Source organism: Hylobates moloch, unplaced genomic scaffold, assembly GCF_009828535.3.
Source record: "Hylobates moloch isolate HMO894 unplaced genomic scaffold, HMol_V3 SCAFFOLD_2, whole genome shotgun sequence".
Classification (NCBI taxonomy): Eukaryota; Metazoa; Chordata; class Mammalia; order Primates; family Hylobatidae; genus Hylobates; species Hylobates moloch.
The window spans coordinates 22,219,688-22,244,464 of NW_026652277.1; the positions used below are offsets into that span (position 1 = coordinate 22,219,688).

The 24,777-nt window shown below is 43.8% G+C and overlaps 1 protein-coding gene across 2 annotated transcripts in view; it reads right to left on the bottom strand.

The window, feature by feature from the left end:
* Positions 1-206: 206 nt before the first annotated feature.
* Positions 207-24,777, bottom strand: part of PIP4K2A (phosphatidylinositol-5-phosphate 4-kinase type 2 alpha) — a 180,218-nt gene continuing 155,647 nt past the window's right edge. For both annotated transcript variants that reach the window (XM_058432231.1, XM_032169558.2), the window contains 4 exons: positions 15,983-16,096; positions 7,255-7,498; positions 5,080-5,183; positions 207-2,490 (listed from right to left, as the gene is read on the bottom strand). In XM_058432231.1, coding sequence (XP_058288214.1) covers positions 2,410-2,490; positions 5,080-5,183; positions 7,255-7,498; positions 15,983-16,096 — 543 coding nt within the window. In that variant the 3' untranslated portion in view covers positions 207-2,409. The remainder of the gene's footprint in view (positions 2,491-5,079; positions 5,184-7,254; positions 7,499-15,982; positions 16,097-24,777) is intronic.

Sequence of the window (24,777 nt, forward strand, 5' to 3'; positions counted from 1 at the left end):
TCTTGCAGCAAAGTCAGTTGTGTTGTGGAAGTTTGTTATTACTGATAAAATAATTCCCAAACTGAAGGCAAGGCTCTAGAAACTAAAAAGATTCAATTCCACTTTTATTTCCTCAAGGATTAGCTAAAGACACTGTCAGGACTGAGTATTTAAAATGTGTTTGGAACAGAGAGACACAGTTGGGACAGAGGAAAAAAGGATTCAACTTGTGAGTCATCAAAAGTGCTTTATTTGTAAAGCCCGGCTCATGACTGGAGTGTACTGTTAGCACTAGGAGATAACAGGGCAAACGTCCTCACTCTGTCCAAATAGTTTATCAACAGAAATAAATGACAGACTGTTATAGACAAAAATAAAAGCATTCTGTAAACTTCTAAAAGCATACACAGATTGGCCCCCAAGGAAATAGTTACTCAAATAATGTATGTGTACCTTATCTTTACTTCAGGGTCTCATGGTTGTAGTCTTGGGTCAAACCACAGTAGAACTTCAGAACACAGAAACTGATCTGATGCCAGAATTAATGGTGCAGGGAAAAACCAAATCATAGTACGGATTACTTTACTTTAAATACATACAATATGAATTTGTACACTATGTTACAGTGGTGTTCACATCGTCTGCTGAGGATACCAAATCTATGTAAAATCAGTGGACAGTAGAGGGAGGGCGTGACTGCTGGCTTCCAAAGACTCTGTGAACTAGATCCACATACACTGGGCACAACTGCAATCTGGACAGCCCTGAAGTAAAGTTCCTGGAAAAGGCAGTACGGGAGGGAGATCTGTTGAGTTGCAAGTAATAATTAAAGGGTAGATTTTTGTTTTCTTTTCTGAAACTGCCCACAAAAAATCATATCACGTTTTAAACAAGGAGTTTCAAAGGCACGGCTTTAGCGCAGCGTATAAGTGGATAACCTACTCTAAGCAAGACTAATATTTAAGCTCAACACCTTTTGGAAAATGCAGGAGAGTTGTTAGATGCATGATCTAGGTTGGAAATTTATAACTTGATTAAAAACAATCAGCACAGTTTAGGGCAATGAACTTTCATAAACCAGACTGGGGCGAAATCTCTTTTTAAAAAAATCATTAGGTTGATAAATGTACATTTGGAGGAAAAAAAAATCCTTTTCCTTGTATTGTGAAAGACTGTCTACCATGTACTTTGACTAAAACACTCACGTAAAAACATGACTGCAGGATACATCTCAAAATATGACAAACGTTATTTCACCTATACTGTGACTTTACATGTAAACTTCAAAACTCACATGCTGTACATCAAATTTTTAGATTCAAAAGATATCCCTGTTTTCCTAATAATGTAAACAGTAAAACTGAGGGTTTCAGTTAAAGGGATAATTCATAACAAAATCCCATTGTTGAAACAATGGTCAAACATAAACATCTTATAATTCAGATCTGCATTCGGTAACAGGAGAATTGAGAGTTTTGATGCTTTGCTGGTTTTCCCACAGTGGGAGATGTAGATACCATTGCCCCAAACTATGCACTTTTCAGGTAAGCTTTACTTTTATGTTGTAGCATTAATTCCTATATTGCAACGTAAGGGTGTAACAATGAAGTCTCCAGGCAAGAAAAGAGAAGTAAGCAGTTTTCCTGGACATATTGGCCGAGGTGAAAAATGTATAGAGAATCACTGGCGCATCAGCTGCTTGTTGGGGTAGGGGTGGGGGCTCTGGACACCAGGGGGTCCTGACAAGGCTGGGGCCAGAACCCTGAACCAGTACACACGGAGACGCCAGCATTCTTCCGTCCAGTGCTGGGCGCTCAGGTTACCAGTGTTAGGGAGTGTCTGTGTGCGGCGTAGAAGGGGAACATTCACTGTAGGTTTTTTCCTTGGAATCATCATCATTATTATAATAATCATTATTATTATCTTCATTATTCTGAATACTGTCTCACATCTTTCAACTCCAAAAAAAAAAAAACAAAAAACAAAAAAAAACTGATCCACAGTTTGTTGTGTGATGCCAACACGGTGCCTGACATGCACTTCCTTCTCCCCTCCCCCACACGTGTGTTCATTCACTCACTCACTCATTCGGCCATAGCTGGAATCAAAGAGTCTTTGTTGGGACACATTCTGACCGAAGTGGATCTGTTTTAATTAATTTATGACTTTTAAAATGCACACACGCACATACACTCACCGCCCCCCCCCAACACATATACACAAAGTCAGAAATAGCTAGAACGATGCTGGGAAAATCAGGTAGCTGTAAAGCGAGTAGCTCCCAAATCAGTCATCTTGGCCTGAAGATGTAAACAAGGAGGTTTGCTTCCTGCAAGATGAGTACTTCACTGAGTTTGATTTTCATTTTTCTTACACCGAAGCCACCTCTGTCCATCCCATGTTCATGTCCGTCCGAGGCTGCGCAGGAGGTTACGTCAAGATGTGGCCAATAAAGTCCAAAAAGCGCTTTGAATACTGTTCTGGGTTCACGGTGGAGATCTCCGCGCCAGCCTGGGCAGTTTTTAAAAAAGGAAATATTGACAAAGTATTTATGATTTCCCCAAATTATTACTCAATATCTACAGCTATTTCCAATGGCAACTGAATATACAGTAAGCAATTTTCAAATCCACGCAGTCTCTGCTCTGAAAAACATCACTCAAGATATCTTGGCGCTCGTGGTTGAATAAGCAAGGTTCTTAGAAATCTGCAAATGAGACAAAGCGCGACAGGAGCACCAGATGCTACCACACACACTGGGGATGTTGCAACTCACAAAAAAAATCAAATGGGCCAAGTTTGGGATGCTTACTATCAAACAGTGGAATTGTTCAGAAGTCACGGAAACAATACTTATATTACACTTTTCAAGAAGGCAGACTGGAGCCACCTTGAGAATGACATCAACATTTGGTGAAAGGTAAACCTTAATGACAATGACTTAAAACCGCATTATTTCTTCAGGACCCCCTCTTCGTTTCTGGACAGAGGCACCCAGCTCAGTGCTCAAACATGAGGGGCAATAGCAGCAGCCACAGGTTCTGGGACAGCTGCCCCCAGCCCATTCCCTGCACCGTAACCAGGTAAGGCACAACACTGCTGGCTCCATCTTGCCCACGGGGGAAGGAGCTGACTTCCCTCTGCAGCAGCACACAGGGGTGCCACTGTTCCCCTTTCAGAGCCCTACAGAGAGCAAGCAAGCCTGGCCCCTTGCAGAAGCGCAGTGGGGGATTTTTCCATGATGAGATGCAGGGTGCAGGCCAGCACACTCAAGGGAGTCACTGGCCAGTTTCCTGAGCTGCAAAGGGCAAGAACGGAGTTTTGCTAAGTGAGCAGGTGCTGTTTTTAGACACCCATGTTCACGGGGGAACTTGTAATATTTCCAGGCCTGGGCTGCATGGAGGAGCCCAGGCTTGAAGGCAGAGAATGGTCCCCAACAGCAGCTTAACACAGCGTTCCTGTGCTGACAGTAATGTTTTCTTCTAGCAAACTACCTGTGATTTTATGCCGTGTGGCACACTATGGAGGTGAACTGGTGGCTTATGGGGAGATGAACGTGGAGCCATATTGGCTAGGATACACTCCAGTTTCATAGGATGTATAATATGGGAACAGACATTTACAAAGCATTTGTCCAGACAACTCTTGTATCTCTGGCAAAACCCCATCAGCAAGGCAGTAGGATCTCCGTATGAGGTGAAAAAACAGGAGCTCCAAAAGTGTCCCCTTGAGGTCATACAAGTGGGAAGGGTCAAACGAGGATTCCTCCCCAGTTCTCTCCTTGCCACACACCATGGTTTTCAACCAGAGATGAGCATCAGAATGACCATGGAGGCTTCTGAAGACCCTTCCCTCACCCTCCTGAACTGGCCTCAGAATGACGGAATGGGGGTGGTGCACCTGGTACGGACGTTTGTTTAAAAAGAGTACTCAAAAATTTCTGTTGGGGCACCCTCGCTTACTGACGTGCTCGGGGGCAGTGAGGTCCCAGTCTGTGCTCTGCACACAGCAGGAATACCATAGCTATTGACAATGTGACAACTATTTCTTTGGCAAATAGAATACGGTGTTTGTTAGGCTGATTTCTATTTTAGAACAGAAAAGAAGAGGTTTCAAGTGAGTTTTTGGTTCTGGTGAATCTTGATTAGTTCTACACAGTCTGTGGGAAGCACCTCTTCTTCCAGGGCCAACAAACCAGGGAAGACATTCATCTGTGTGGGGTGGGCTCTATGGCTTTCAGGACCTCTGCAAAACAAAGATGGCACCCTGCAATGCAAGCATGGAACTCGGCGAGCTGTAAAGTTGGGCCAGGCAGGAGGGGCTTGCAGGCAAGGCAAGGGGATGAGCATGAACACAGAACCCGGAGGGGGCTGGGTCCTGGGGAGGAATCCCATCTTTGCCACTTGCTAGTATGAGGCCCTGGCAAGTTACTCCTGAAGCTGTCTTCCTCAGTTTCTCCAGCTGACAAAAGCAGGTACACTAGTATCTCTTTCATAGGCTTCTCATGGGGGATAAAACAGCTTAACATATGGCTCGAGCAGTGAAAATTCCCATCAAGCACATTAACGGTGAGTAATTAATATTATGCAACTTTGATCTTGCACTCAAAAGATTTCTGTAGTAGAAAAAATACAACTCACTGGGAGAAAAGAAATATTAATCCTGTATATTTTGAAAGTGTCTTAAGCAGACAATCATGCTTCAGTTCTGAATATTTCATATTAAAACACTTCATTATCTTTTGCATTTTTATCTCTGGAACATTTTTCAAACAAAAAAGAATTTGTATAACATCCTAGTGATGCGCATGCCTGTTAGTGTCTGCCATGTGTAAAAAGAAGAGATGTTCATGTTTAAGTGACTTCGCTGGAAGCCACAGAGAGCTCTGGTAAGAGCAGCGGTGAGCAGTAAGCGTTTGTGGGTTCTGCATCTTACGCTCAGAACATGACTTGCCCCCAGGGAACAAGCGTCACTAAAGGGCTTTGAATGGCTCAGCAGAAAGCAGCTCAGTGGCAGAAAGGAGTGATCCCTGAGTTACAGGCCACACAGAGGAGCCAGGAGAGAGAGAGAGAGAGAAGGAAACAAAATGGAGATACTCACGCCATGTTTAACAGTTTTTGCAGCATGGGCAGCTTTCTTTTTCGCATCATAATGAGTAAGGATGTCAATAATTGCCATGAAGTACACCTCCTTCCTAGGCGAGTCTGCAGAGACAGGAGAGCAATGACTGGGACATGTGACAACACCAGGGCCAGCATTGCTGCTGAGGGAGGGAGGGAGGGAGAGAGGGAGGGAGAAGTGAGGCTGGAGGGAGGGGATTCAACGGAACGCGGATGGAAGGAGTCCAGAGACAAACTCTATACCACCCCTGCGGATCCTGACTAAACAGACAGCTTGCCTCTCTGACCCAGTCCCCTTGCAATTTAAAAAGAAACAACACTAACAACTAAAAACATCATCACACCAGGGTATCAACAGTGGAGATCCAACGGTGGAATGGAGTCTTTTTTATTAATTTGCATTTTCTTTAATGACTGTGTATTGCTTTGGTGTGAAGAAATATGCTATTTAAAAATACCCTATAGGCCGGGCGCGGTGGCTCACGCTTGTAATCCCAGCACTTTGGGAGGCTGAGGCGGGCGGATCACGAGGTCAGGAGATCGAGACCACGGTGAAACCCCGTCTCTACTAAAAATATAAAAAAATTAGCCGGGCGTGGTGGCGGGCGCCTGTAGTCCCAGCTACTCGGAGAGGCTGAGGCAGGAGAATGGCGTGAACCCGGGAGGCGGAGCTTGCAGTGAGCCGAGATCGCTCCACTGCACTCCAGCCTGGGTGACAGATCGAGACTCCGTCTCAAAAAAAAAAAAATAAAAATAAAAAAAATAAAAATACCCTATAAAACAAGTAGAACTAATTAATGCACATTAATCCTTTACATCAAATGGTAGAACTGTTCATAATTCTCATTGGATACAGTATCAGAACTGGATAAAGGCATACATCCACTCCAATGTCTATTTTCTTTTTTTTTTGAGACAGAGTTTTGTTCTTGTTACCCAGGCTGGAGTGCAATGGTGCGATCTCGGCTCACAGCAACCTCTGCCTCCCGAGTTCAAGTGACTCTCCTGCCTCGGCCTACTGAGTAGCTGGGATTACAAGCATGCACCCCTATGCCCAGCTAATTTCGTATTTTTAGTAGAGACGGGGTTTCTCCATGTAGGTCAGGCTGGTCTCCAACTCCTGACCTCAGGTGATCTGCCTGCTGCAGCCTCCCAAAGGGCTGGGATTACAGGCGTGAACCACTGCGCCTGGCTCCAATGTCTATTTTCTATCCATTTCCAAAAATACGAACAGTAAGAAAAGTACATTTGACTGTCTAATTTTGTGTTGAAGAAAACAGTTTGGTGAGCAAAACAGAACAAAACAGAACTCAGATCCTCAGCTGATATGCCATTTGAGATTAAAAAACAACTGATGAGCCACAGTTTTTATTATTCAAAAAACAAGAAGCTGTTTTTATCCTATCACAAAAATATTTTGGTTTTGTCATGGATAAGTTGCTAAGGTAAGATGTAATATTCAAATAACTGGTGCACCCAATCACCTGGATACAGTGGATTAAGATTGATCTGACTCTAGGGAAGAGGCCCATAGGCCCTTCCACTGGGGAGGACAGCAGAGCCAGACTCAGCAGCAAATCAGATTCTCACCCCACACACAGGACCCAGCTTCACACACCCTTCACACCCCTGAGAGGAGAGGGCTGTTGGTAATGACAAGAGGACAACCTAAGGGTCACAGAGGATCACATGCATGTGCCTAGCTTAGATTCATGATGCTTTTGACTTAGATAAAAAAGATAACTAGGCAAAAATGTATTAATATTTTAAAGCATTTCTGATGTTATTTGTATGTGTATATGTGAACATGTGTGTTTATGCATATGTACATGCATGTTGTATGTGTGTGCATGTGTGTTGTATGCCAGTGTGTATGTGCATATGTACAGGTGTGTTGTATATGTATAGTATAGTTTGTGGTTTTGCTGTATTCCCTCAACATCACAGAATTCAAAGGTCCCATCGCCTTATGTTTCAGCACTGAGATCACAGTTACCTTTAACATACTCTTGTCCCCAAATCCATTTCTTTGGAGTTTGGAGGATGAGTGCTGCCGGGCAGCACCCTCATAACTGGGGTAGTGATTACTGGTAGAAAACAAGGCCAAAGTCAAACCACTTCACATGCAAAAAGGGTCCACAGTAATCAAACTTACTTTCATGGCACTTAATTCCATAGACGTCGATGTTTGGATCGAACTCCCCGGGAGCCAGGGGTGGTGAGCTGTTCAGTGTATTCCCGGGGCTATCTGGGGGGGTTCCCACTGGGTGGGTGCCATCGCTCTCGCCCTCCTCCTCCCCGTCGTTCTCCTCACACTCCACTTCCTCCTGTTCGGCTCTCTCCACATCATGAATTCCCACCAGCAGACTGTAGTCCATGAGCTTCAGCTGGGCCAGAAACTGGGTACAGAGGCAACAGGGTGAGTCAGCCACACCTTAAATGTAAAAGCCAACATTTAAAGGAGACAAGTTGGGTGACACCCAGAGGGAAGGCTGCGGGGTGGGGCAGCAGAGGCGCCGGGTGCCTCCTTCACGATGCTCTTACCCTCCTGGGCTGTTTCTCTATCTAAAGTGTATTCTCACACTTCAGGCTGGCTCAGAGCTCAGGCTGTTTACCCTGGAAGGCCACACTGGATGCAGAGAAGCGTGTATCTATCAGAGGGTGGCTGGATTTCACCAGATAGCAAGAAGCACGACCAGTAAGAGATGCAAAGAGAGACTGGGAGGGACAGCAAGTTCCTCCCAATGATTAAGACTGGCTAATGGGGAACCCAGGCACCTCCCAAGTAGCTTCCAGCGGAGTCTCTGGTGGTAGTTCAGGAAAGCACCTTGGAATTCAGCACGCGATTGTTACGCTGTTGCAAACAAGTAAAAGCAAAGGCACTGTGTCCACGTCTGGTGAGTAATGCAGTCCAGTCCAGGGCAACAAGGTGCTTTCCATGTGTGCTTTCCAGGAAGCACCGCACATCCAGGATTCCTGTCCTCCCTCTCCTCCAGCCGTGGCTAGAACATAATGTGGGGGCAAGACCTAGCTCTGTGTGTTTGGCTACTCCTGTCTGCCCAGTTCTTTGACTTTTCAGATCACAATTTGTTTCCCTTTTCTTATTTGAGACATTCAGCACAACTTTCCAATGTTGCCATAAAACGTGGACGGTTGTGCTGAGTGCAAACAGTGGCAGCCCATCTGTGGGCTGGACCCAACTGGCTCCCTGACCCCGTGGCTGGCTGGCTCCGCACAGGATCCTGTTCCACTCTGACCTTGGGCTCGGGGTCCAGGAAGGTTCACGGTCCTGGCTCTGGAAGGACTCAGCGCCACCTCGCTAGGGAATGCAGAGTGGCTGAGCAGCCTCTGGGCTACGCTGATAGAATTTAGGAAGCAAATGTCCTCACACAAAGGGCAAGCAGATAAAATCACAGGTCTTGAAGTTCTGGCTTAAAATGAAATCAATTTGCTAAGCCCCGCAGAGCCATTTCTCCTCAGCCTGCTGGGAAGCAGTTCTGTCTCGAAACTGAATGAGAAGCCCTGATTCCTTACAGATGAGGAGAGGACCCCTGGGCACACGGCTGTCCCACTCTCCAGCTGGTTCCCGGTGCCTGCAATTCTCCATCAGCCAGCATCCCGCTCAGCCCAGCAAACTGGCCAGAGCTCCCACTTTGCTGCCTTCCCAACAGGAATCCCCCGGGGCCAGCTACATCTTCCCCATTTGTTTCGAGATCAGAAAAGAGAAATCACACAAATCTTACACTCAAATATTTAAGCAAAGTGGGAGAAACCAGTTTATTTAAAAATAGAGGCAAACGCCTCGTGGAAACAGCATGGGGCTCCTGCGTTCACCTTTCTGGGTCCCAGAGAGGAGGGGAAGCCACCGCTCATCCCCCTGGCCTTTCCCCAAACTCCATTACAGTAAACATGAGAACCGACTTTCCACTTGCACCTCCCTCTGTCAGATTCCTTGCCAGCGGTCAGAGACTGCACATCCTCCCCTAGAATCTCGGCAGCTGTCAGGCTGTGAGGCATACCTGGCCAGGATCACCTGGCTGGGATCATGTTTGTGGGGGCAGCTGCGGGGAGAAATCTACAGTGGTGGAAGGCTCACTTGAGTCCTCCACCAGCAAGGTGAAGCCAGCCAGGGAGCTGGGTCTCGGGTACCAGCTCCGCTATACATGGGCCTGTGGATGTGGAAGAGAACTGGGCACTCCGGGGTATAGAGACAGGTGACAAGATCCAAGGCAGGGGGCAGGCTCTCCGTGTGAGACAGCAGCCAAGCTCAGCAGCTGGACCAGAGTGCAAGGATTCAAATCCAAGGAGGGGTGAATTCAGGGCCTGTTCTGAGCTCGTACTCTCTGCTCTGTATCAGCTACCTCTGGAGGCTGCCTTAAAGCAGCTTTCCCCTCTCCTTTTCTTCGCAACCCTAGGAGGAAGGTAATGAGTTAAAATCAGCTGGCAGCACAGGCCCTCCACACGTGACTCTGCGCGGTGGGTCTCCGGAGGGTTAGGCGGCCCAGCAGCAGCATGCCTGGCACTGCTGTGATCATGGAACCTGCTTCCCCGTCAGAATGCCCTGTGGGCCTGGGGTTTCAGAAGCCTATTTGAAAAATACTGCATTATAAGTAACTAGTCGTCTTCTCCAACGCTTGAGGGGTATGGTGGGGGCAGGGGTGCTTATGGTGGGCCCACTTCTCCCTGCCCTGTTGTTCCACGGTCTCTGCGCTCCTGGAGGACTGGGTCAGGGTCTCCTTCGCCACCTCCGCTGCCCCTCCCAAGCCTAGCATGGTGCCTGGCTCTGCTCCCTGGATCTACGGCTTCCCTAGCCTTCCTCTCTACACCTGGAAGCCTCTCTGGAGCTAGGTCAGGCCCTGCTCAGCTTGAGTGGTGACAGGGAAAAGCTCCCCCCTCCTGCCCATCCCTGTTCCCTCTGGGTGCTTGGAAGGTCCCTGTGAAGTGGTAAAGGCTGAGTGGTGCCTCAACCTCCCCTCCAGTCCTCTGCAAAGGACAGAAGTTTTCAAAATGTGAACCTGATCACGTCCTGTTCTGCTTAACACATTTCCATAGTGCCACAAACAAAACTCACATGGCCCAGGGGGCCTGGATAGCTTGGCCCCATCCACTTCTGGGGCCCATGTGAGCCCTGCTCTGCCCCCTTCCTGGGCTTCTCTGGGGGCAGGTACTTCCTCCTGTGCCTTCAGGTCTCAGCTGCAGGGCACCGCACACGGCAGCACAGCCCCAGAGTCTGGGTATTTAGGGCACTGCACACTCCTCCCCAATGACACGGGGCCACGCTGCACATTCATTTTGTTGGAGTATTTGAACGACTTCTCTCGTTCCCAAGCAAGGCAGCCCCAAATGGGGCTCTAAGGTTTTGGCTTTCACTGCATTCCCGACTCCCAGCAGGTAGAGGGCTCAGGAAAGTATTCTGTACTTGTTGGACAAGTGAATGGGATGCCTGCTACTTCTTCCCTATCCGTCCCAGCTCTCCCTCATTCTCCCCAACCTGCTTCCACCAGGAAATAACTACCAAAGCCAAATACAAACAACAAAGCAACAACAGAAAACCTTTGTCTGAGACTGCATGAGGCAACAGCTCTGGGAAGGAAGCGCGAGGCAACCATTTAAGACAATTCCCTTAACAAGAAGGTCTACTGGTTGACCTTCAAGTGTGTTTTAGTTACAGAAGTCAGGGCTGTCTGTGATTAATTTGCCCAAGGGCAGAGAGGGAAGGGGCAACTGGGACTAGCCAGCCGCACTCACTACGGTGAGCCTCCAGGGCCCAGCCTCCCCTGGTACCCCATCTGGGTTCCTCACCACACTGGACAGCCCAGAGTAATTTTCCTGGGCCTCAGGCCTGTGGTCAGACTGCTTATTGTCGTCTTCCAGTGAGGCAGAAATAAAGGTGCAGTCAACCCCTAGCACAATCCAAAAACCATCAGTGTGATGAAAAATGCATCTCTAGGTAAGAAGCTGTTCTGAGGCACCCAAGAAGACTGAGGAAATTGCAGTCGCAATGGGTATTGCACATGTTTTCTTTTTAAGAGATGGGATCTTGCTCTGTTGCCCAGGCTGGAATACAGTGGTACGATCACAGATCACGGTAGCCTTGAACTCCTGGGCTCAAGCAATCCTCCTGCCTCACTCTTCTGAGGAGCTGGATTACGAAGGTGTACCACCATGCCCAGCTAATTATTTTTTATTTTGTGTGGAGACAGGATCTTGCTATGTTGTCCAGGCTGGTCTCGAACACCTGGCCTCTGCCTTGGCCTCCCAAACTGCTGGATTATTCATGTTTTCAAATCTCTGAGACAGAGGTAGAAATGGGAAAAAACCAAGTATGGCACAATGGTTAAAGGGACAGGTCATGCTGACAAGGGAGACCCATTCAAGAAACAAAGAATCTGATTTGGTCGCACTCGCTAGCTCCATGCTTGATGAGTTCGCCTCCTGGATCTTCAGTCATTCTGACTTTAAAATGGGACAATGCCACTCACCTCACAGGGGTGTGGAAGAATTAAGATTATGAAGCTGAGAGAAAAAATATGGTGCCTCGCACAAAATAATGGAAGCTGTTATTTGTAACTGTCAATGTTGTTTTGATTATGGTAGAAGTCTTTTTTTAATACCAAGATTTCAAATTTAAACAGGTTTCAGTTTGTGGATGAAGGGGAAAAAGAACCATATGGAAAAGCCCGTTAATTCACAGGCTCTCATCTTCATAACCTTAAATTTCTTTTTGAGACAGGGTCTAGCTCTGTCACCCAGGCTGGAGTGCAGTGGTGTGATCATGGCTCACTGAAGCCTCAAACTCTTGGACTCAAGGGATCCTCCTGCTTCAGCTTCCCTAATAGCTAGGACCACAGGCACGGACCACCATGTCTGGCTAATTTTTAAAAATCTTTGTAGAGATGGGGTCTCACCATGTTGCCCAGGCTGGTCTCAAACTCCTGGGCTTAATCAGTCCTCCTGCCTCAGCCTCCCAAAGTGCTGGGATTACAGGCATGAGCCACCACAACCGGCCTCAAATTTTAAATCTGTTCTGAGGTAGAGTGAATGAAGTGTGGCAATAAATCCGAGATTTTTGTTAGAGAAAACTCTTGTGGGCTGGAAGCTGGCGGATGGAAAGAGAAGATAGAAAGGGGGTGTGGGCTTCACTGTGGGGTCTGCTTCTGGCTCACTGCAGGAACACAGTATATATTTGTTTTTTATTTTTTAAGAACATAAGATTTCAAAGTATGAAGATTTTTCAGTCTTTAGGTCCCCTGCTTTTCTTCCTTTCCAGCTTCTCAGAAACCACCTGCTAGACCTCAGATCTGCCTCTTTTCCCCCCAGAATATCCTTTCTCATCTAATTCCTTACTAATGGATTCCTTGCTGTGACAAATCTTTGAGCTACAATCTTCCTTGAGATCTTTATGAGTCTAAGACTATCCTTCACAATGGTTTTCAATTGATATTTAACTATACTAACACACTGTGTTCTACCACATCACCATCTCCCAACATATCTGTGAAGTAGAATTAAAATGCCAGTCAACCCTGTTTAACGTTTATATCTTACCACTTGTTAAAAATTATAATCCTCCTTTGGAGCAATTATCAGAAAACAAAGCCTCCACTGTACTCACACAAGTATTTTTAACTTGTGTTTATGTCAGAATAGTTAAGATTGTGCCCTCTGAGGGCCTGACACCCCAGTCTGAATTTAGAAGCTTTGTGCCTTTGAGCAAATCACATAGCGTCTCTGGGCTCAGCTTCCTCATTCATCAAACTAGGGTAGGGGCAGGACCACTGTCAAGGGGCTGTTTTGAGAATGACAAGTGACACTGCATGGCAAGGACCTGGGCTCGATGTGCACCACAAATGCTGCCACCCATCCCACTACTCCCACCGCCCTATCCCCTCTCACCCATCTCCATGGATGGGGGGCCATAAACCTCAGACAGCTGAAATGCCCTCTGAGGGGGTACTCCTGGATGCCACAGAGGGAGAACAGTTTTGTATCATGTGAGTCAATGAGAGGAGAGACCAGGGTTGATTCTTCAGGGCAGTGATCAGAGTTGACAAAACACAGGGCAGAAGGCAAAAGTGCTTGTCACTCCTCATACACCAATTTGTGTGTGTGTGTGTGTGTGAGAAAAAGACTCACCTGTGTTACGTGCAAAGCTATGTGGATGAAAATACCCAGCATGGCACAGGAATAGAACAGGGCTTCAATTATAGAAAAACAGCAACTAGAATCTCAGATGAAAATTAGTTTTCTTAAATCTAGATTTCTTGAGCTGTAATACACTCAGATCTCCTACTTGAGGCATTAAGGAAAAACAGCAACAAAAACAAAAAACCGTAATGAAACTCCAACGGGTCAGTCAGCTAAATTAGAAAGCACGGAACTGATGAAAAAAGAAAACTCAATTAAATTCTAGCCTCATTATCCAGATCAGATGTCAAGCTATTTCACCATAATTACCTGCTTAAAAATTTAATGATGGTTCTGCATAAATTTCAAAACTAAAGACACTGTTATCAGCTATTGAGAATATTTTTAAATGAAAAAATGTTTTGTACCCTGCCTCCATTTCAACGAAACAGCTAAGTGCTTGAGCCATGTATGGGATTAGACTATAGAGTCCTCTAATCAATGGTATTATTAGAGACAACAAAAAAGCTAAGAGGATCCTTCTGTAATTCAACTGTAAATTTGAACTGCTTGAATTACACTATTTCTGGAGTCTAAATATCATAGTGATATACTGCCAACAGAAAAAAAAAACTTTTTTTAATAGGTCACAGATAACGCTAAGGGCTACTTACCATAATTGCTAAAACAATATTCTTCTCAGTATCAAAGATTTGCTGATTAATCAATAAAAATCCAAGAGTATGTTTACTAAGGATACATACCAGTTGCATCAAACAGATCCCAAAGCAAGGGGGAAATGCTTAACTAATACATTTTACTAATAACCACTGACAACTGAGGAAAACTAAACATTCCTTAACGAAAGACTGGAGGAAAATGTTACAAGAGAAAAGCAAACACTTGTATCTTTTTGTTTGTTTGAAGTAGATGCTTACAGGCTAAGCACAGTGACTCATGCCTGTAATCCCAGCACTTTGGGAGGCTGAGGTGGGAGGATTGCTTGAGGCCAGGAGTTCAAGACCAGCCTGTGCAACATAGCGAGACCCCATCTCTACAAAACAAAAATTCAAGAATTAGCCAGGCACCATGATGCATGCCTGTAGTCCCAGCTACTATGGAGGCTGAGGCGGGAGGATTGCCCGAGCTGGCAGTTCAAGGCTGCAGTGAGCTATGCTCATGCCACCGCACTCTAGCCTGGCCAACATAGCAAGATTGTCTCTAAAAACAATGGCAACAAAAAAGTAGATGCTTACACCCTTCACAAATAACCAATATATAGGTTTTAATCCAAGTATGTATACTATAAAGGTTAAAATATGTAAAAAATTTTATTAAAGTAATTCATAATCTAAAAATATTAACTATTAATAACTTGGTCAGTGTGAGTTTCTTGTAATAAAAAGAACTGTTAGAAGATTAAAAATAAATTATACTGCTTCTGCCTTCATGGGAAATACAAATGTATGACACTCATTCTGTAGCTTTAGTCATTTTCTTTTTCTTTTTGGTTTAATGACATGAAAAAGACAATCTTCACACAAAGCCGCTCTCTAAATAGCAGATCTGTACTGGTGTGCCGGGAAGTGTACACAAATGAATGAAAGCAACAGCTAAGAAAAACTTAAGTTTAGTAGCTGCCTAAATTCTAATTCCCACTGCATTGTTTTCTAACTCAACGAAGTCCAAGAAAATAACCTTTTTTCGGCCGGGCGCGGTGGCTGAAGCCTGTAATCCCAGCACTTTGGGAGGCTGAGGCGGGTGGATCACAAGGTCAGGAGATCGAGACCATCCTGGCTAACACGGTGAAACCCCGTCTCTACTAAAAATACAAAAAATTAGCCGGGCGTGGTGGCAGGCGCCTGTAGTCCCAGCTACTTGGGAGGCTGAGGCAGGAGAATGGCGTGAACTCGGGAGGTGGAGCTTACTGTGAGCCGAGATCGCACCACTGCACTCCAGCCTGGAAGACAGTGAGACTCCATCTCAAAAAAAAGAAAAAATAACCTTTTTTTTCTAGATTTATAAAAGACTTAAATGAGCAAATCCAATGGAAAAGCTGCAATGCCTTTATCATAAACTAAATGACAGGAAAAGGTACATTTTAAATGTTTAGAAGTGTTTAAAAGCAAAACTCCATCATTATGGACCAAAGCCCTTGGACATTGTTCTATGTCTCTTCACTGTCCCCTATGACCTAGTGTCCCAAGCTGCCCCTGCGCTAGTCCCACGATGTGTAAGGGGGCCTCACTGGGTCTCATGACATGGTTTGTGGTGACCGGTGGAGATAGGAAAGCATTAAGTGACCCAGGCTATGTTTACCAGCACTGACATGTGCTTTAGAGGGAAAAGTGCCAAGACTCTAATAGTGACTGAACATTTGTTTTTGAGATGCTCTGCTGGTTGACAGAGAGTCCAGTACTCCCCTGGCCCCTCCCAAACTGGCTGGTGTGGGCAGGTCAGTCCCCCAGCTCAGCCCCAATACAGAATACAGGGGCCTGGGGCCGGGGATTCCCAGCGGATGACAGCAGGTGCTTTCTTGTGTTTGGTGCCTAAATGAGAGGGCTGCTAAACTGGCATGCGTTTGCTTTAAACCAGATCATGTAACATGAGACCCCTTCATGTCTGACTTTGATAAGGTAGAGTATGCAGGTTTTTGCCTTGATTGAAGATTTAAATAGATGGTTTAAAAAGCTCCTAAAAACCAACAGGGCTGACATTTATACAATGAGTCTGGCCTCTACACTGACTGTTCTTACCTCAACATCCTTTTTTAGTTTTTCCAGGAAGACCTTCTTGTTGTTGTCATCAATATAAATCTTTTGGCCCTCATTAATGAAATCATTATCTTTCAGAGTTGGCAGTTCTTTGGCCTAAAACAAACGAGAAAAAGACTGACAAAGACGCTTGAATAAAACCTAAAAAAACCACATACACCTTCCAACCCTGGACATTGAAGTTTGCCCCTTTCACCGCCCCCATCCCATTCACCACCACAGGGGTCTTACCCAAACAATAAAATAGGAGAAGGCTTGAATACCACCGGGGGGTGCCAGTGAGCTGCAACCTCTGGAAGCATTCCCAGGAGCAGCGGGGTGGGGGTCAGACAGACTCCATATTATAAGGCTTTTTGTAACACATTTCATGTTTTTCAGAGGAATGAACCTGACTGCTTTCTTAGATTCACTGTCTTACAAGAAGTCTTCTAAGTATAAAATTTGTATTATTGGAATATTTTCCCAGGAACCCTCAATTTCCTTACTGGTACAACACAACTCCGTCCCTCCTCCCACTTTTGGGTAGCCGTTGCTGGGCTCACATTACAAATAACATGTTACCTTGTCTCAGAACAGCTCTATCCATAATCATATCTACTTTCTGCACCAGGGAGAACATGCAGCCCAAGGTTAGCCATCTGCCCTTCCAAGCCTTCCTGTTCACCACTCCAAGAAGGAAATTCTCTTCTCATTTGGACAATATCAAAGAAAAAAAGTCTTAACATAAACGTATTAAGATGAGAGTTCTACCTTTTACAAATGAACAAGAGGGTGAGCTAACAAGTAAACTGCACTTATGGCAACCAACACAAAGCAATGAGCGACTATCAAAACATGGATGATGAGCAGTAAACACCGTAGCTTGTACTGCAGCAAACAGGATAATATAGGCATATAGTTTTAAAACAGTGTGGATTATTCTATTTAACTTTGTGCAACCTGCATTCAGTACGAGCTCAAAATAATCTCCCACCCCTTTCAGCTAACCATAGCTTGTTTATTTCAGCAGAAAGAAATCCAATGTCATGCACTGCCTTTGCCTGTATGTTGATGAACCTGGAAGGGTTCTCTTTTCCGTAGGTGTGAACCAAATGAAAACAAAATAATCCAAGGAAACAAGATGCTGTCCTTCCTGCCTCCCGCACTGTTCCTCCTCCCTCCTTATTCAGGGCAATGAAAGAACACTCCCTGGGTCCATCTCCTGCATCTTTCACATGCTCGAACTGTTCACTTCCCCTCTTATTTATAAAGTATAGACATGCATGTAAACATAGTCACATCTATTTACACCAACACAGATGTACAGAAATTATGCATTTCTAAATTAGTCGCTTTGGCTACTAACTTTGAGAAAATTTAAACAGTTTTGCAACTTTGAATTAGATATAACCACAATCTTTATAAGCCAAACAGAATTAATCCTTACAAAACAGGTACAGCAAGGCCCAGAAATGTCAAGATTCAACTCAATAAGCAGTTACTGAGTGAATCAAGTACAGAGATGCAAATATGAATAGGTCACAATTTCTGCGTAAAGGAGTTTGTAATCTCGTACGGGAGAATGATGTGAAAGCAGGTAGGTAGAAAATAAAGCAGGATGTGTATGTAAGATGTAAAGATAAATACTAAGATTCTGGGAGAGAATGATCTAATTCCAAACACTTTTATGCTGAGTTATTGAGTCTTTAAGAAATGAAAATGCAACGCCATTCTTCACAAAATTTTAGGATGCGCCTGCTAGACTTACCCCCTAAATCTGTCATTAATAATTTTAAAATAATGCAATACATGCACCCCTCCATTCCCACAAACCTTGAATGTGAAGACAGCACAGTATTAAAATGTTTGAGTTCATCACACTAGATTATAAGGTTTCTCTCCTATTAGAACTGTAAACATAATTAAGTTTCACCAAGAATGAAATGCAAGGTTCTGAAGTTTAACAAAACTCAGAGGGCAGTGAAAAGATAAGCACTGCCCAAAATAGAAAATTGGAAGCACGTTGGAAAAAAGGGTTGAAGCCAGACCTACACACAAACAGGAGAGATGGAGAAGAATCGTAATTTTCTCAGCAGACACCTTGGGCATTTGTGTCATTATGTGTTGGCGATGGGAGGTGTGTGGGTGGGGGTGTCAAGGATTAAGATATCTGCCTCAATTCCACAACTCATTTTATATGTGTAAGAAAAGAAGGGTAGAGGGTGTTTTTTTCTGGTTTTGTATAAATGTGAGAAACCTGAAGGCAGAGATGACAGACCCCAGACAAGGCAGTAAATTACACGCTGGATGTGTGTTTGTAACACAAGTCACATTAATGAAGATGAATGCCACTTCAGGTTCACCCCAGCAGAATTACCTCATGTGACAGGGAAAGTATAATCCTACCTCATAAAACTCTGGACACCATGTACTCTATGACTAAGCTGACTTGTGAATTTCACAGGCACTAGGGACGTATTTAGATTGGATCAAGTTCAAAAAAGGGCACCCAGATTGGTTAAAAGACTTAAGGGCTTATTGAAAGGATCAAGAGGAGAAGGCGGATCCTGGCAGGGCAGCTGCCAGCATGGAATCTAACACTGGTCTACAGATATCAACCTCCCAAATGCTTGCTGCAAGACAGAGGGCTCAGGGGCACGAAGGTTTTGGGGTCATGAATCCCGAGGCTGCAATCCTGGTTCCACCCCTTGCTTGCCAGGGACCAGGGGCCAGGTTCCTGGACCTCTCCAGCCTGTTTCCATAGATGCAGAAGGGGGAAAACACCGCCGCTACCACATGCAGCAGCCTTAGGTATCCTGCTTAGCGCTTTGTGTGCGTCATTTTATTCACATCTATCATCTACCTTTAGTCTTTGCAACAACCTTAACTATTATTCTTATTCACGTTTTACATTCAAGGAAACTGAGATCATGCAATTTAACTAAGGTCGCAGAGTTTGGTGAGTGATGAGCTGAGATGGGAACCTTAATCATTCTGCTAAGGTAGAGTTGTGCTGGGAACTCAACCAGAAACCATGTGACAGATTCAAAAATAGTGGTGCTTGTAATCACCATCACCACCCCCATCATCATCATCACTGTGAGCATTTAATAAAGCGCACAGACTTAAAACGGGCATTACAGGTTGAAAGACTTTTTTTTTTTTTTTTTTTTTTTTTTAAAAACTTAACTATTTTTTATTAAGAACAAGATAGGCTGGGCGTGGTGGCTCACACCTGCAATCTCAGCACTTTGGGAGCCTGAGACAGGAGGTTCACTGGAGCCCAGAATTTCGAGACCAGTCTGGCTAACATAGTGAGACTCCATCTCTACAAAAAAGTAATAAAACATATAAGATAGGCGTGGTGGTGTGTGCCTGTCATCCCAGCTATTTGGGAGGCTGAGGTAGGAGGATCGCCTGAACCCGGGAGGTCAAATTTGCAGAGAGCCACGATCGCGCCACTGCAGTCCAGCCTGGGTGACACTACATAGTAAGACCCTATCTCAAAAACAGAAAGAAACAAAAAAACGAGATGACAAAGGTTAAGTCACCTGACGACGATTCACTCTCAAGAAAATCTTACAGCTTAGCTTTTTAAAAGAAATTTCAGTGTCTCTCTGATAATGAAGTGTTTATATTAGAAACATCTTTTTTTCTTTAATGTGGAAAACTATACTATGATTTAATGAACTTAATAAACTCTTGGTGTAAAACTGCCTACAAAGATGACGTCTGCAGAGCAGCAGAAAATTAACTGTGGGCAGCGAGAGCTTAATGTAGCAACAGATTCTACACTTTGCTTTTAAATACTGGATTATTTGCGCGTAGAGTTTTCCAAGCTTGTAGTCATTGGGTCTGGTTCTGTAATGAGTGTCTTTGATATCTTTTCTAGTTCAGTGCAGAAACAGCCAGAGGGTGGAGGAAACCCCCAGGGCTAACTAAAGACAGCTCAGAAATGCTTCTCAGCTGTGGACTCTCCCAGGCCGGCTTCCAGCCAGCGGTCAGCAACCTTTCTGAAGTGGCGGCCGGCCGAGTCTTTATTTGCTCTGAATTCAGCTCTGGCCAGTTTTGTGCAGATCAGAGCCTCTAAGTAAGGCGGGGCGATTGCTGTACGACCCTCTGTACTTGCTGGGAGGGGACGAAGGTATGGGAGGGAACTGCTCTTCCCCACCCCATCCTCCTCCGTGCGTCTAGTCCTGAGCTGGGACTCCTGCCCGGGTGGGGGGCCCCCGAGCTGCTCCAAGGCCCAGGCCAGCTGAGGCCCCGTGAGTAAATACAGCCCAGCGCAGAGCCAGGCTAGCACAGGCAGGGCTGTTTTCTCTCTTGCATGAAGTAATCTGCTGTGGTGGGTTGGATTCCAAGTGGCATTCATCTCCGCTAATGTGATGTGTAAATGCACAAACACAGCCACAGGCATCAGCAGAGGGACGCTGTTCCCCCTGCAGCCTGGCTGTCCTGCTTCCCGTTCACATAAAATGAGCCCTTCACTGTCATGTGGAGTGATGCCCGACCCCAGGTCGACTGGGCATGGCTCAGGTTTCCACGTAGGAGACAGACTGAAGCCCATGGTTATGTGAACACACTGGATCCAGGCTGCCTGGGTTGTAGCTCTGCAACTCCAATTATTAGCTATGTGACTCTGGCAAGTTACCTAACCTCTCTGTGACTTGGTTTTCCATCTTTAAAGGGGGATTTGCAAACACAGGGTTGTGAGGATTACATAGTTCACACAAGTAAAAAGGCCTAAAATGGTGCCTGCCACATAGTGTGTTATATACAAACGTCATTATATGCTAGTCATGTTCTCAAGTATGGCTTATGGATCTAGGAAAAGCTCATCACTGGTCAATCCAGAGCAAGATATTTCTTTTAAAAAAATATATTGACATATTTAACATTTTAACACTAGCTGTGATGTTCTGGGCCAGTTGCTTAATCTGCCCAAACCTCAGTTTCCTTTTATAATGGGAAATTAATACTGTACCTATGTAATAGGGTTAGTGTGTAAATCAAATGACACAAAGCACATAGTGCCTGGCAACAGTAACTTACTATGTTTGTTTCTTCTAAAATAGGGTCTTTAAACTTAGGATATCTTCTAGTTGATACCCGGATGATTAAAAAAAAAAATTTATGATGTCGGTAATCTAAACCTGGGTGTCCAATCTTTTAGCTTCCCTGGGCCACACTGGAAGAATAATTGTCTTGGGCCACACATAAAATCAGTGAACACTAATGAGAGCTGATGAGCTTAAAAAAAAAAAAACACACAAGAAAATCTCATCATGTTTTAAGAAAGTTTACAGATTTGTATTGGGCCGCATTCAAAGCTGTCCTGGGCCCCATGCAGCCCATGAGCCGCAGGTTGGACAAGCTTTATTTAAATGATATTTAAAATTTCCTTTGTTTTTAGGTTTTATCTGCTAGCTACAAACATGTCACATGAATTCTCTACATACTGCCTTCAAATTTGGAAGACACTTTTGTTACTGCACACTGCACACAAACCTACCATATATGAGGGCAAAGTTAGTATTTCATTTCACTACACAGGACCCACCGGGAACACAGAGGGTACATGAGACAGGATGCATCGAAGGTGCCACGGCCCGAGGCTCTGACCTCCCTGTCTTGGTGGCTCTAGTTCCCTACTCTGCTTTGCAAACCTCAATTGTGAATTCTCCCGGCTAGAAAAACCTCTGCGATCACCTGCAAAAGCTATTCCCAGTAGGAAACCTCACTGAAAAGACTTTTTTTAAAACTGAAACCCAAATGAGAGTAAAATGTTCCTATCTTATAATAAAAATTGGACTGGTTAAATTCCTGAATAAAGAATTTGAAATTTATGATATTTATTCAATATATGGAATAAGATGTAATGATTTTATGTATCTGGCCAAAGACAGAAATTTGCTGAATTTTGTCTTACCTTAATTTTCCATGGGTTAGTTTTTTTCAGCACACTATAATAGTGGGTAATTGAGTGAATGCTGTTTTGCTGACCTAAAGCAAAAATCCACAGAAGCTGAAATCTTAGTAGCCAGAAAATATAACCAAAATACTAGGGAATGGTGAACTCACTCCTAGGGAGCAGTGAACTCACTGGGAACATTTAACTTGCTATGAGTTATAAAAGGAAAATTTATTATAAACATTTGTATATATATAATACATTTATTATAGACATTTCTCCCTCATTTTGAAAAGTTTTTGGCTTTTGAAGCACAGCATCACAGGCCTCAGCAAGTCTATTGTAAGTCAACAGTAAGAAACACACTGTGTGATAATACAAGTCACGGTCAAAAATAGTTTGTGTGTCACTAAGACACAACATGAATGTGAGAAGTGAGATGCACACTCAGCTGAGTCAGAGCCTGAAGATAACCAACACACGCGTCGGCTTTCAGTGTGTAACAGCCTCTCGACAGAATTACTTATGCCCTAGGGTTCAATACAAGATATCAATGATCTCTAAGGACAGATTTGGCCAGGGGGTTGGGATTAAAAAAGGGAAAACGTATCAGGACAGTTACAAAGTTTAGAGCCCTCATTTTTAGAATTTCTAAACACATGCTGCCTTTTAGCAGAGACCTGTGGTATAAAAATTACAGAATTCTATGAGAGCAAAGGAGATGTAGCACTGTTTGCTTCCCAGCAGAACTGGTAAAAAGGAGCTAAAAAGCAACATCTAAAAAACTCCTGCTTAATATTACTTATTTAGTACTTTTATGCTTAAAAAGCACTGGCCATCAGAGAAATGCAAATCAAAACCACAATGAGATACCATCTCACACCAGTTAGAATGGCCATCATTAAAAAATCAGGAAACAACAGGTGCTGGAGAGGATGTGGAGAAATAGGAACACTTTTACACTGTTGGTGGGACTGTAAACTAGTTCAACCATTGTGGAAGTCAGTGTGGCGATTCCTCAGGGATCTAGAACTAGAAATACCATTTGACCCAGCCATCCCATTACTGGGTATATACCCAAAGGACTATAAATCATGCTGCTATAAAGACACATGCACACGTATGTTTACTGCGGCACTATTCATAATAGCAAAGACTTGGAACCAACCCAAATGTCCAACAACGATAGACTGGATTAAGAAAATGTGGCACATATACACCATGGAATACTATGCAGCCATAAAAAATGATGAGTTCATGTCCTTTGTAGGGACATGGATGAAACTGGAGAACATCATTCTCAGTAAACTATCACAAGGACAAAAAACCAAACACTGCATGTTCTCACTCATAGGTGGGAATTGAACAATGAGAACTCATGGACACAGGAAGGGGAACATCACACTCCGGGGACTGTTGTGGGGTGGGAGGAGGGGGGAGGGACAGCATTAGGAGATATACCTAATGCTAAATGACGAGTTAATGGGTGCAGCAAAACAACATGGCACATGGATACGTATGTAACAAACCTGCACATTGTGCACGTGTACGCTAAAACCTAAAGTATAATAATAATTAAAAAAAATTCCAAATGACTAAGAACTTCTGCAGAATCTCTAAGTACCAAAAGAGTTAAATGCTTTGTTTCAAGTGGGAATTAACTTGTGTGTGTGTACATATGTGCTTATTTCATTAGGTTCTGTGATTTGATGCATAACTGCTGTCATTCATATGGAGTTTAGCAATATTGGATATTTTAAGGTTTAGTAAAGCCAGAAGTTATATGAACATTTTCTTTTAGTGAGATTTAGTAAAACTATCTTTTAGATGACACAAAATTTTTAAAAATCACAAATTTCAAACTATAGTTTGAAACATTAAACAGAATTCAAACTAAAATATCATTGGATTTTTAATGATCATTCTAACTTTAATTACACAAGAGCCAACTGTATGGGTAAATGGCCATTAATAACTGGAAATAGAAAATACATGAACCTAAAATGCACACAGCCAAAATCTTTATAATATAGAGCCAAGTTTTTATTTTAGTCTGGATGGAAACCTTACTGAGAAGAAGAAATGCACCCAGTCACACTTGAGTGTCTAATGCAAACAGGATTTTGGCACTAGGTTTTAATGCAAAGGATAATACATATCATAGTACACTGTGATTAAAGGACTTGTATTTTGGAATGAATTTTTTGTTCGATATGCTCATTTGGCAACCTATTTACTATTTTTTAAGTCTAATTGTAAGCCTCGATGTCAAAGACTGCTGCCGGGTGTCCTTTTGATACGCTGTTACTGTGACACTCAGAGCTGAATGCTCCACATAAAAAATATGTAGTAATTATTGTTTTATGTTAGAACTGCTTGTGTTCCTGATTTACTTGTAATTCCAAGCTCACCCAAATGAAAATAAACTTGCAAAAAAGAATAAAACCCCTTTTGCTGTGCTTGCAAAAATCTTCATAAAAATCAGAATCTACGGAACTGAAAACATAATTCACAAGTATTTCTATAAGGGAAGGAATTTTAGGTAATCCTTATGTTGGAGCTAGGATAAAAATAATTTGATGGAATAACATCATATGTGGTATCAATTCTGGGGTAATAAGAGATGCTAGAGATTTATAATAAAATCAGTTCTGCTTCTCGGAACATCTAAGCCACAAATTTGATACATCAAAAGGCAAATTAGTGGATACGGATAAAGTTCATACAGAAGTAGCAAAGAAAAAGGGTGGTTTTGCACAAATAGTACATATGCCAACCTCCTTTAACTACATAAGCAGAATGTTTATACAAGTTCATGGTTTGAGAAATTATCTAAGAGGCCATTAATAACTTCTAATTTTCACAGTGAAAACAGTAAGAATGTGAA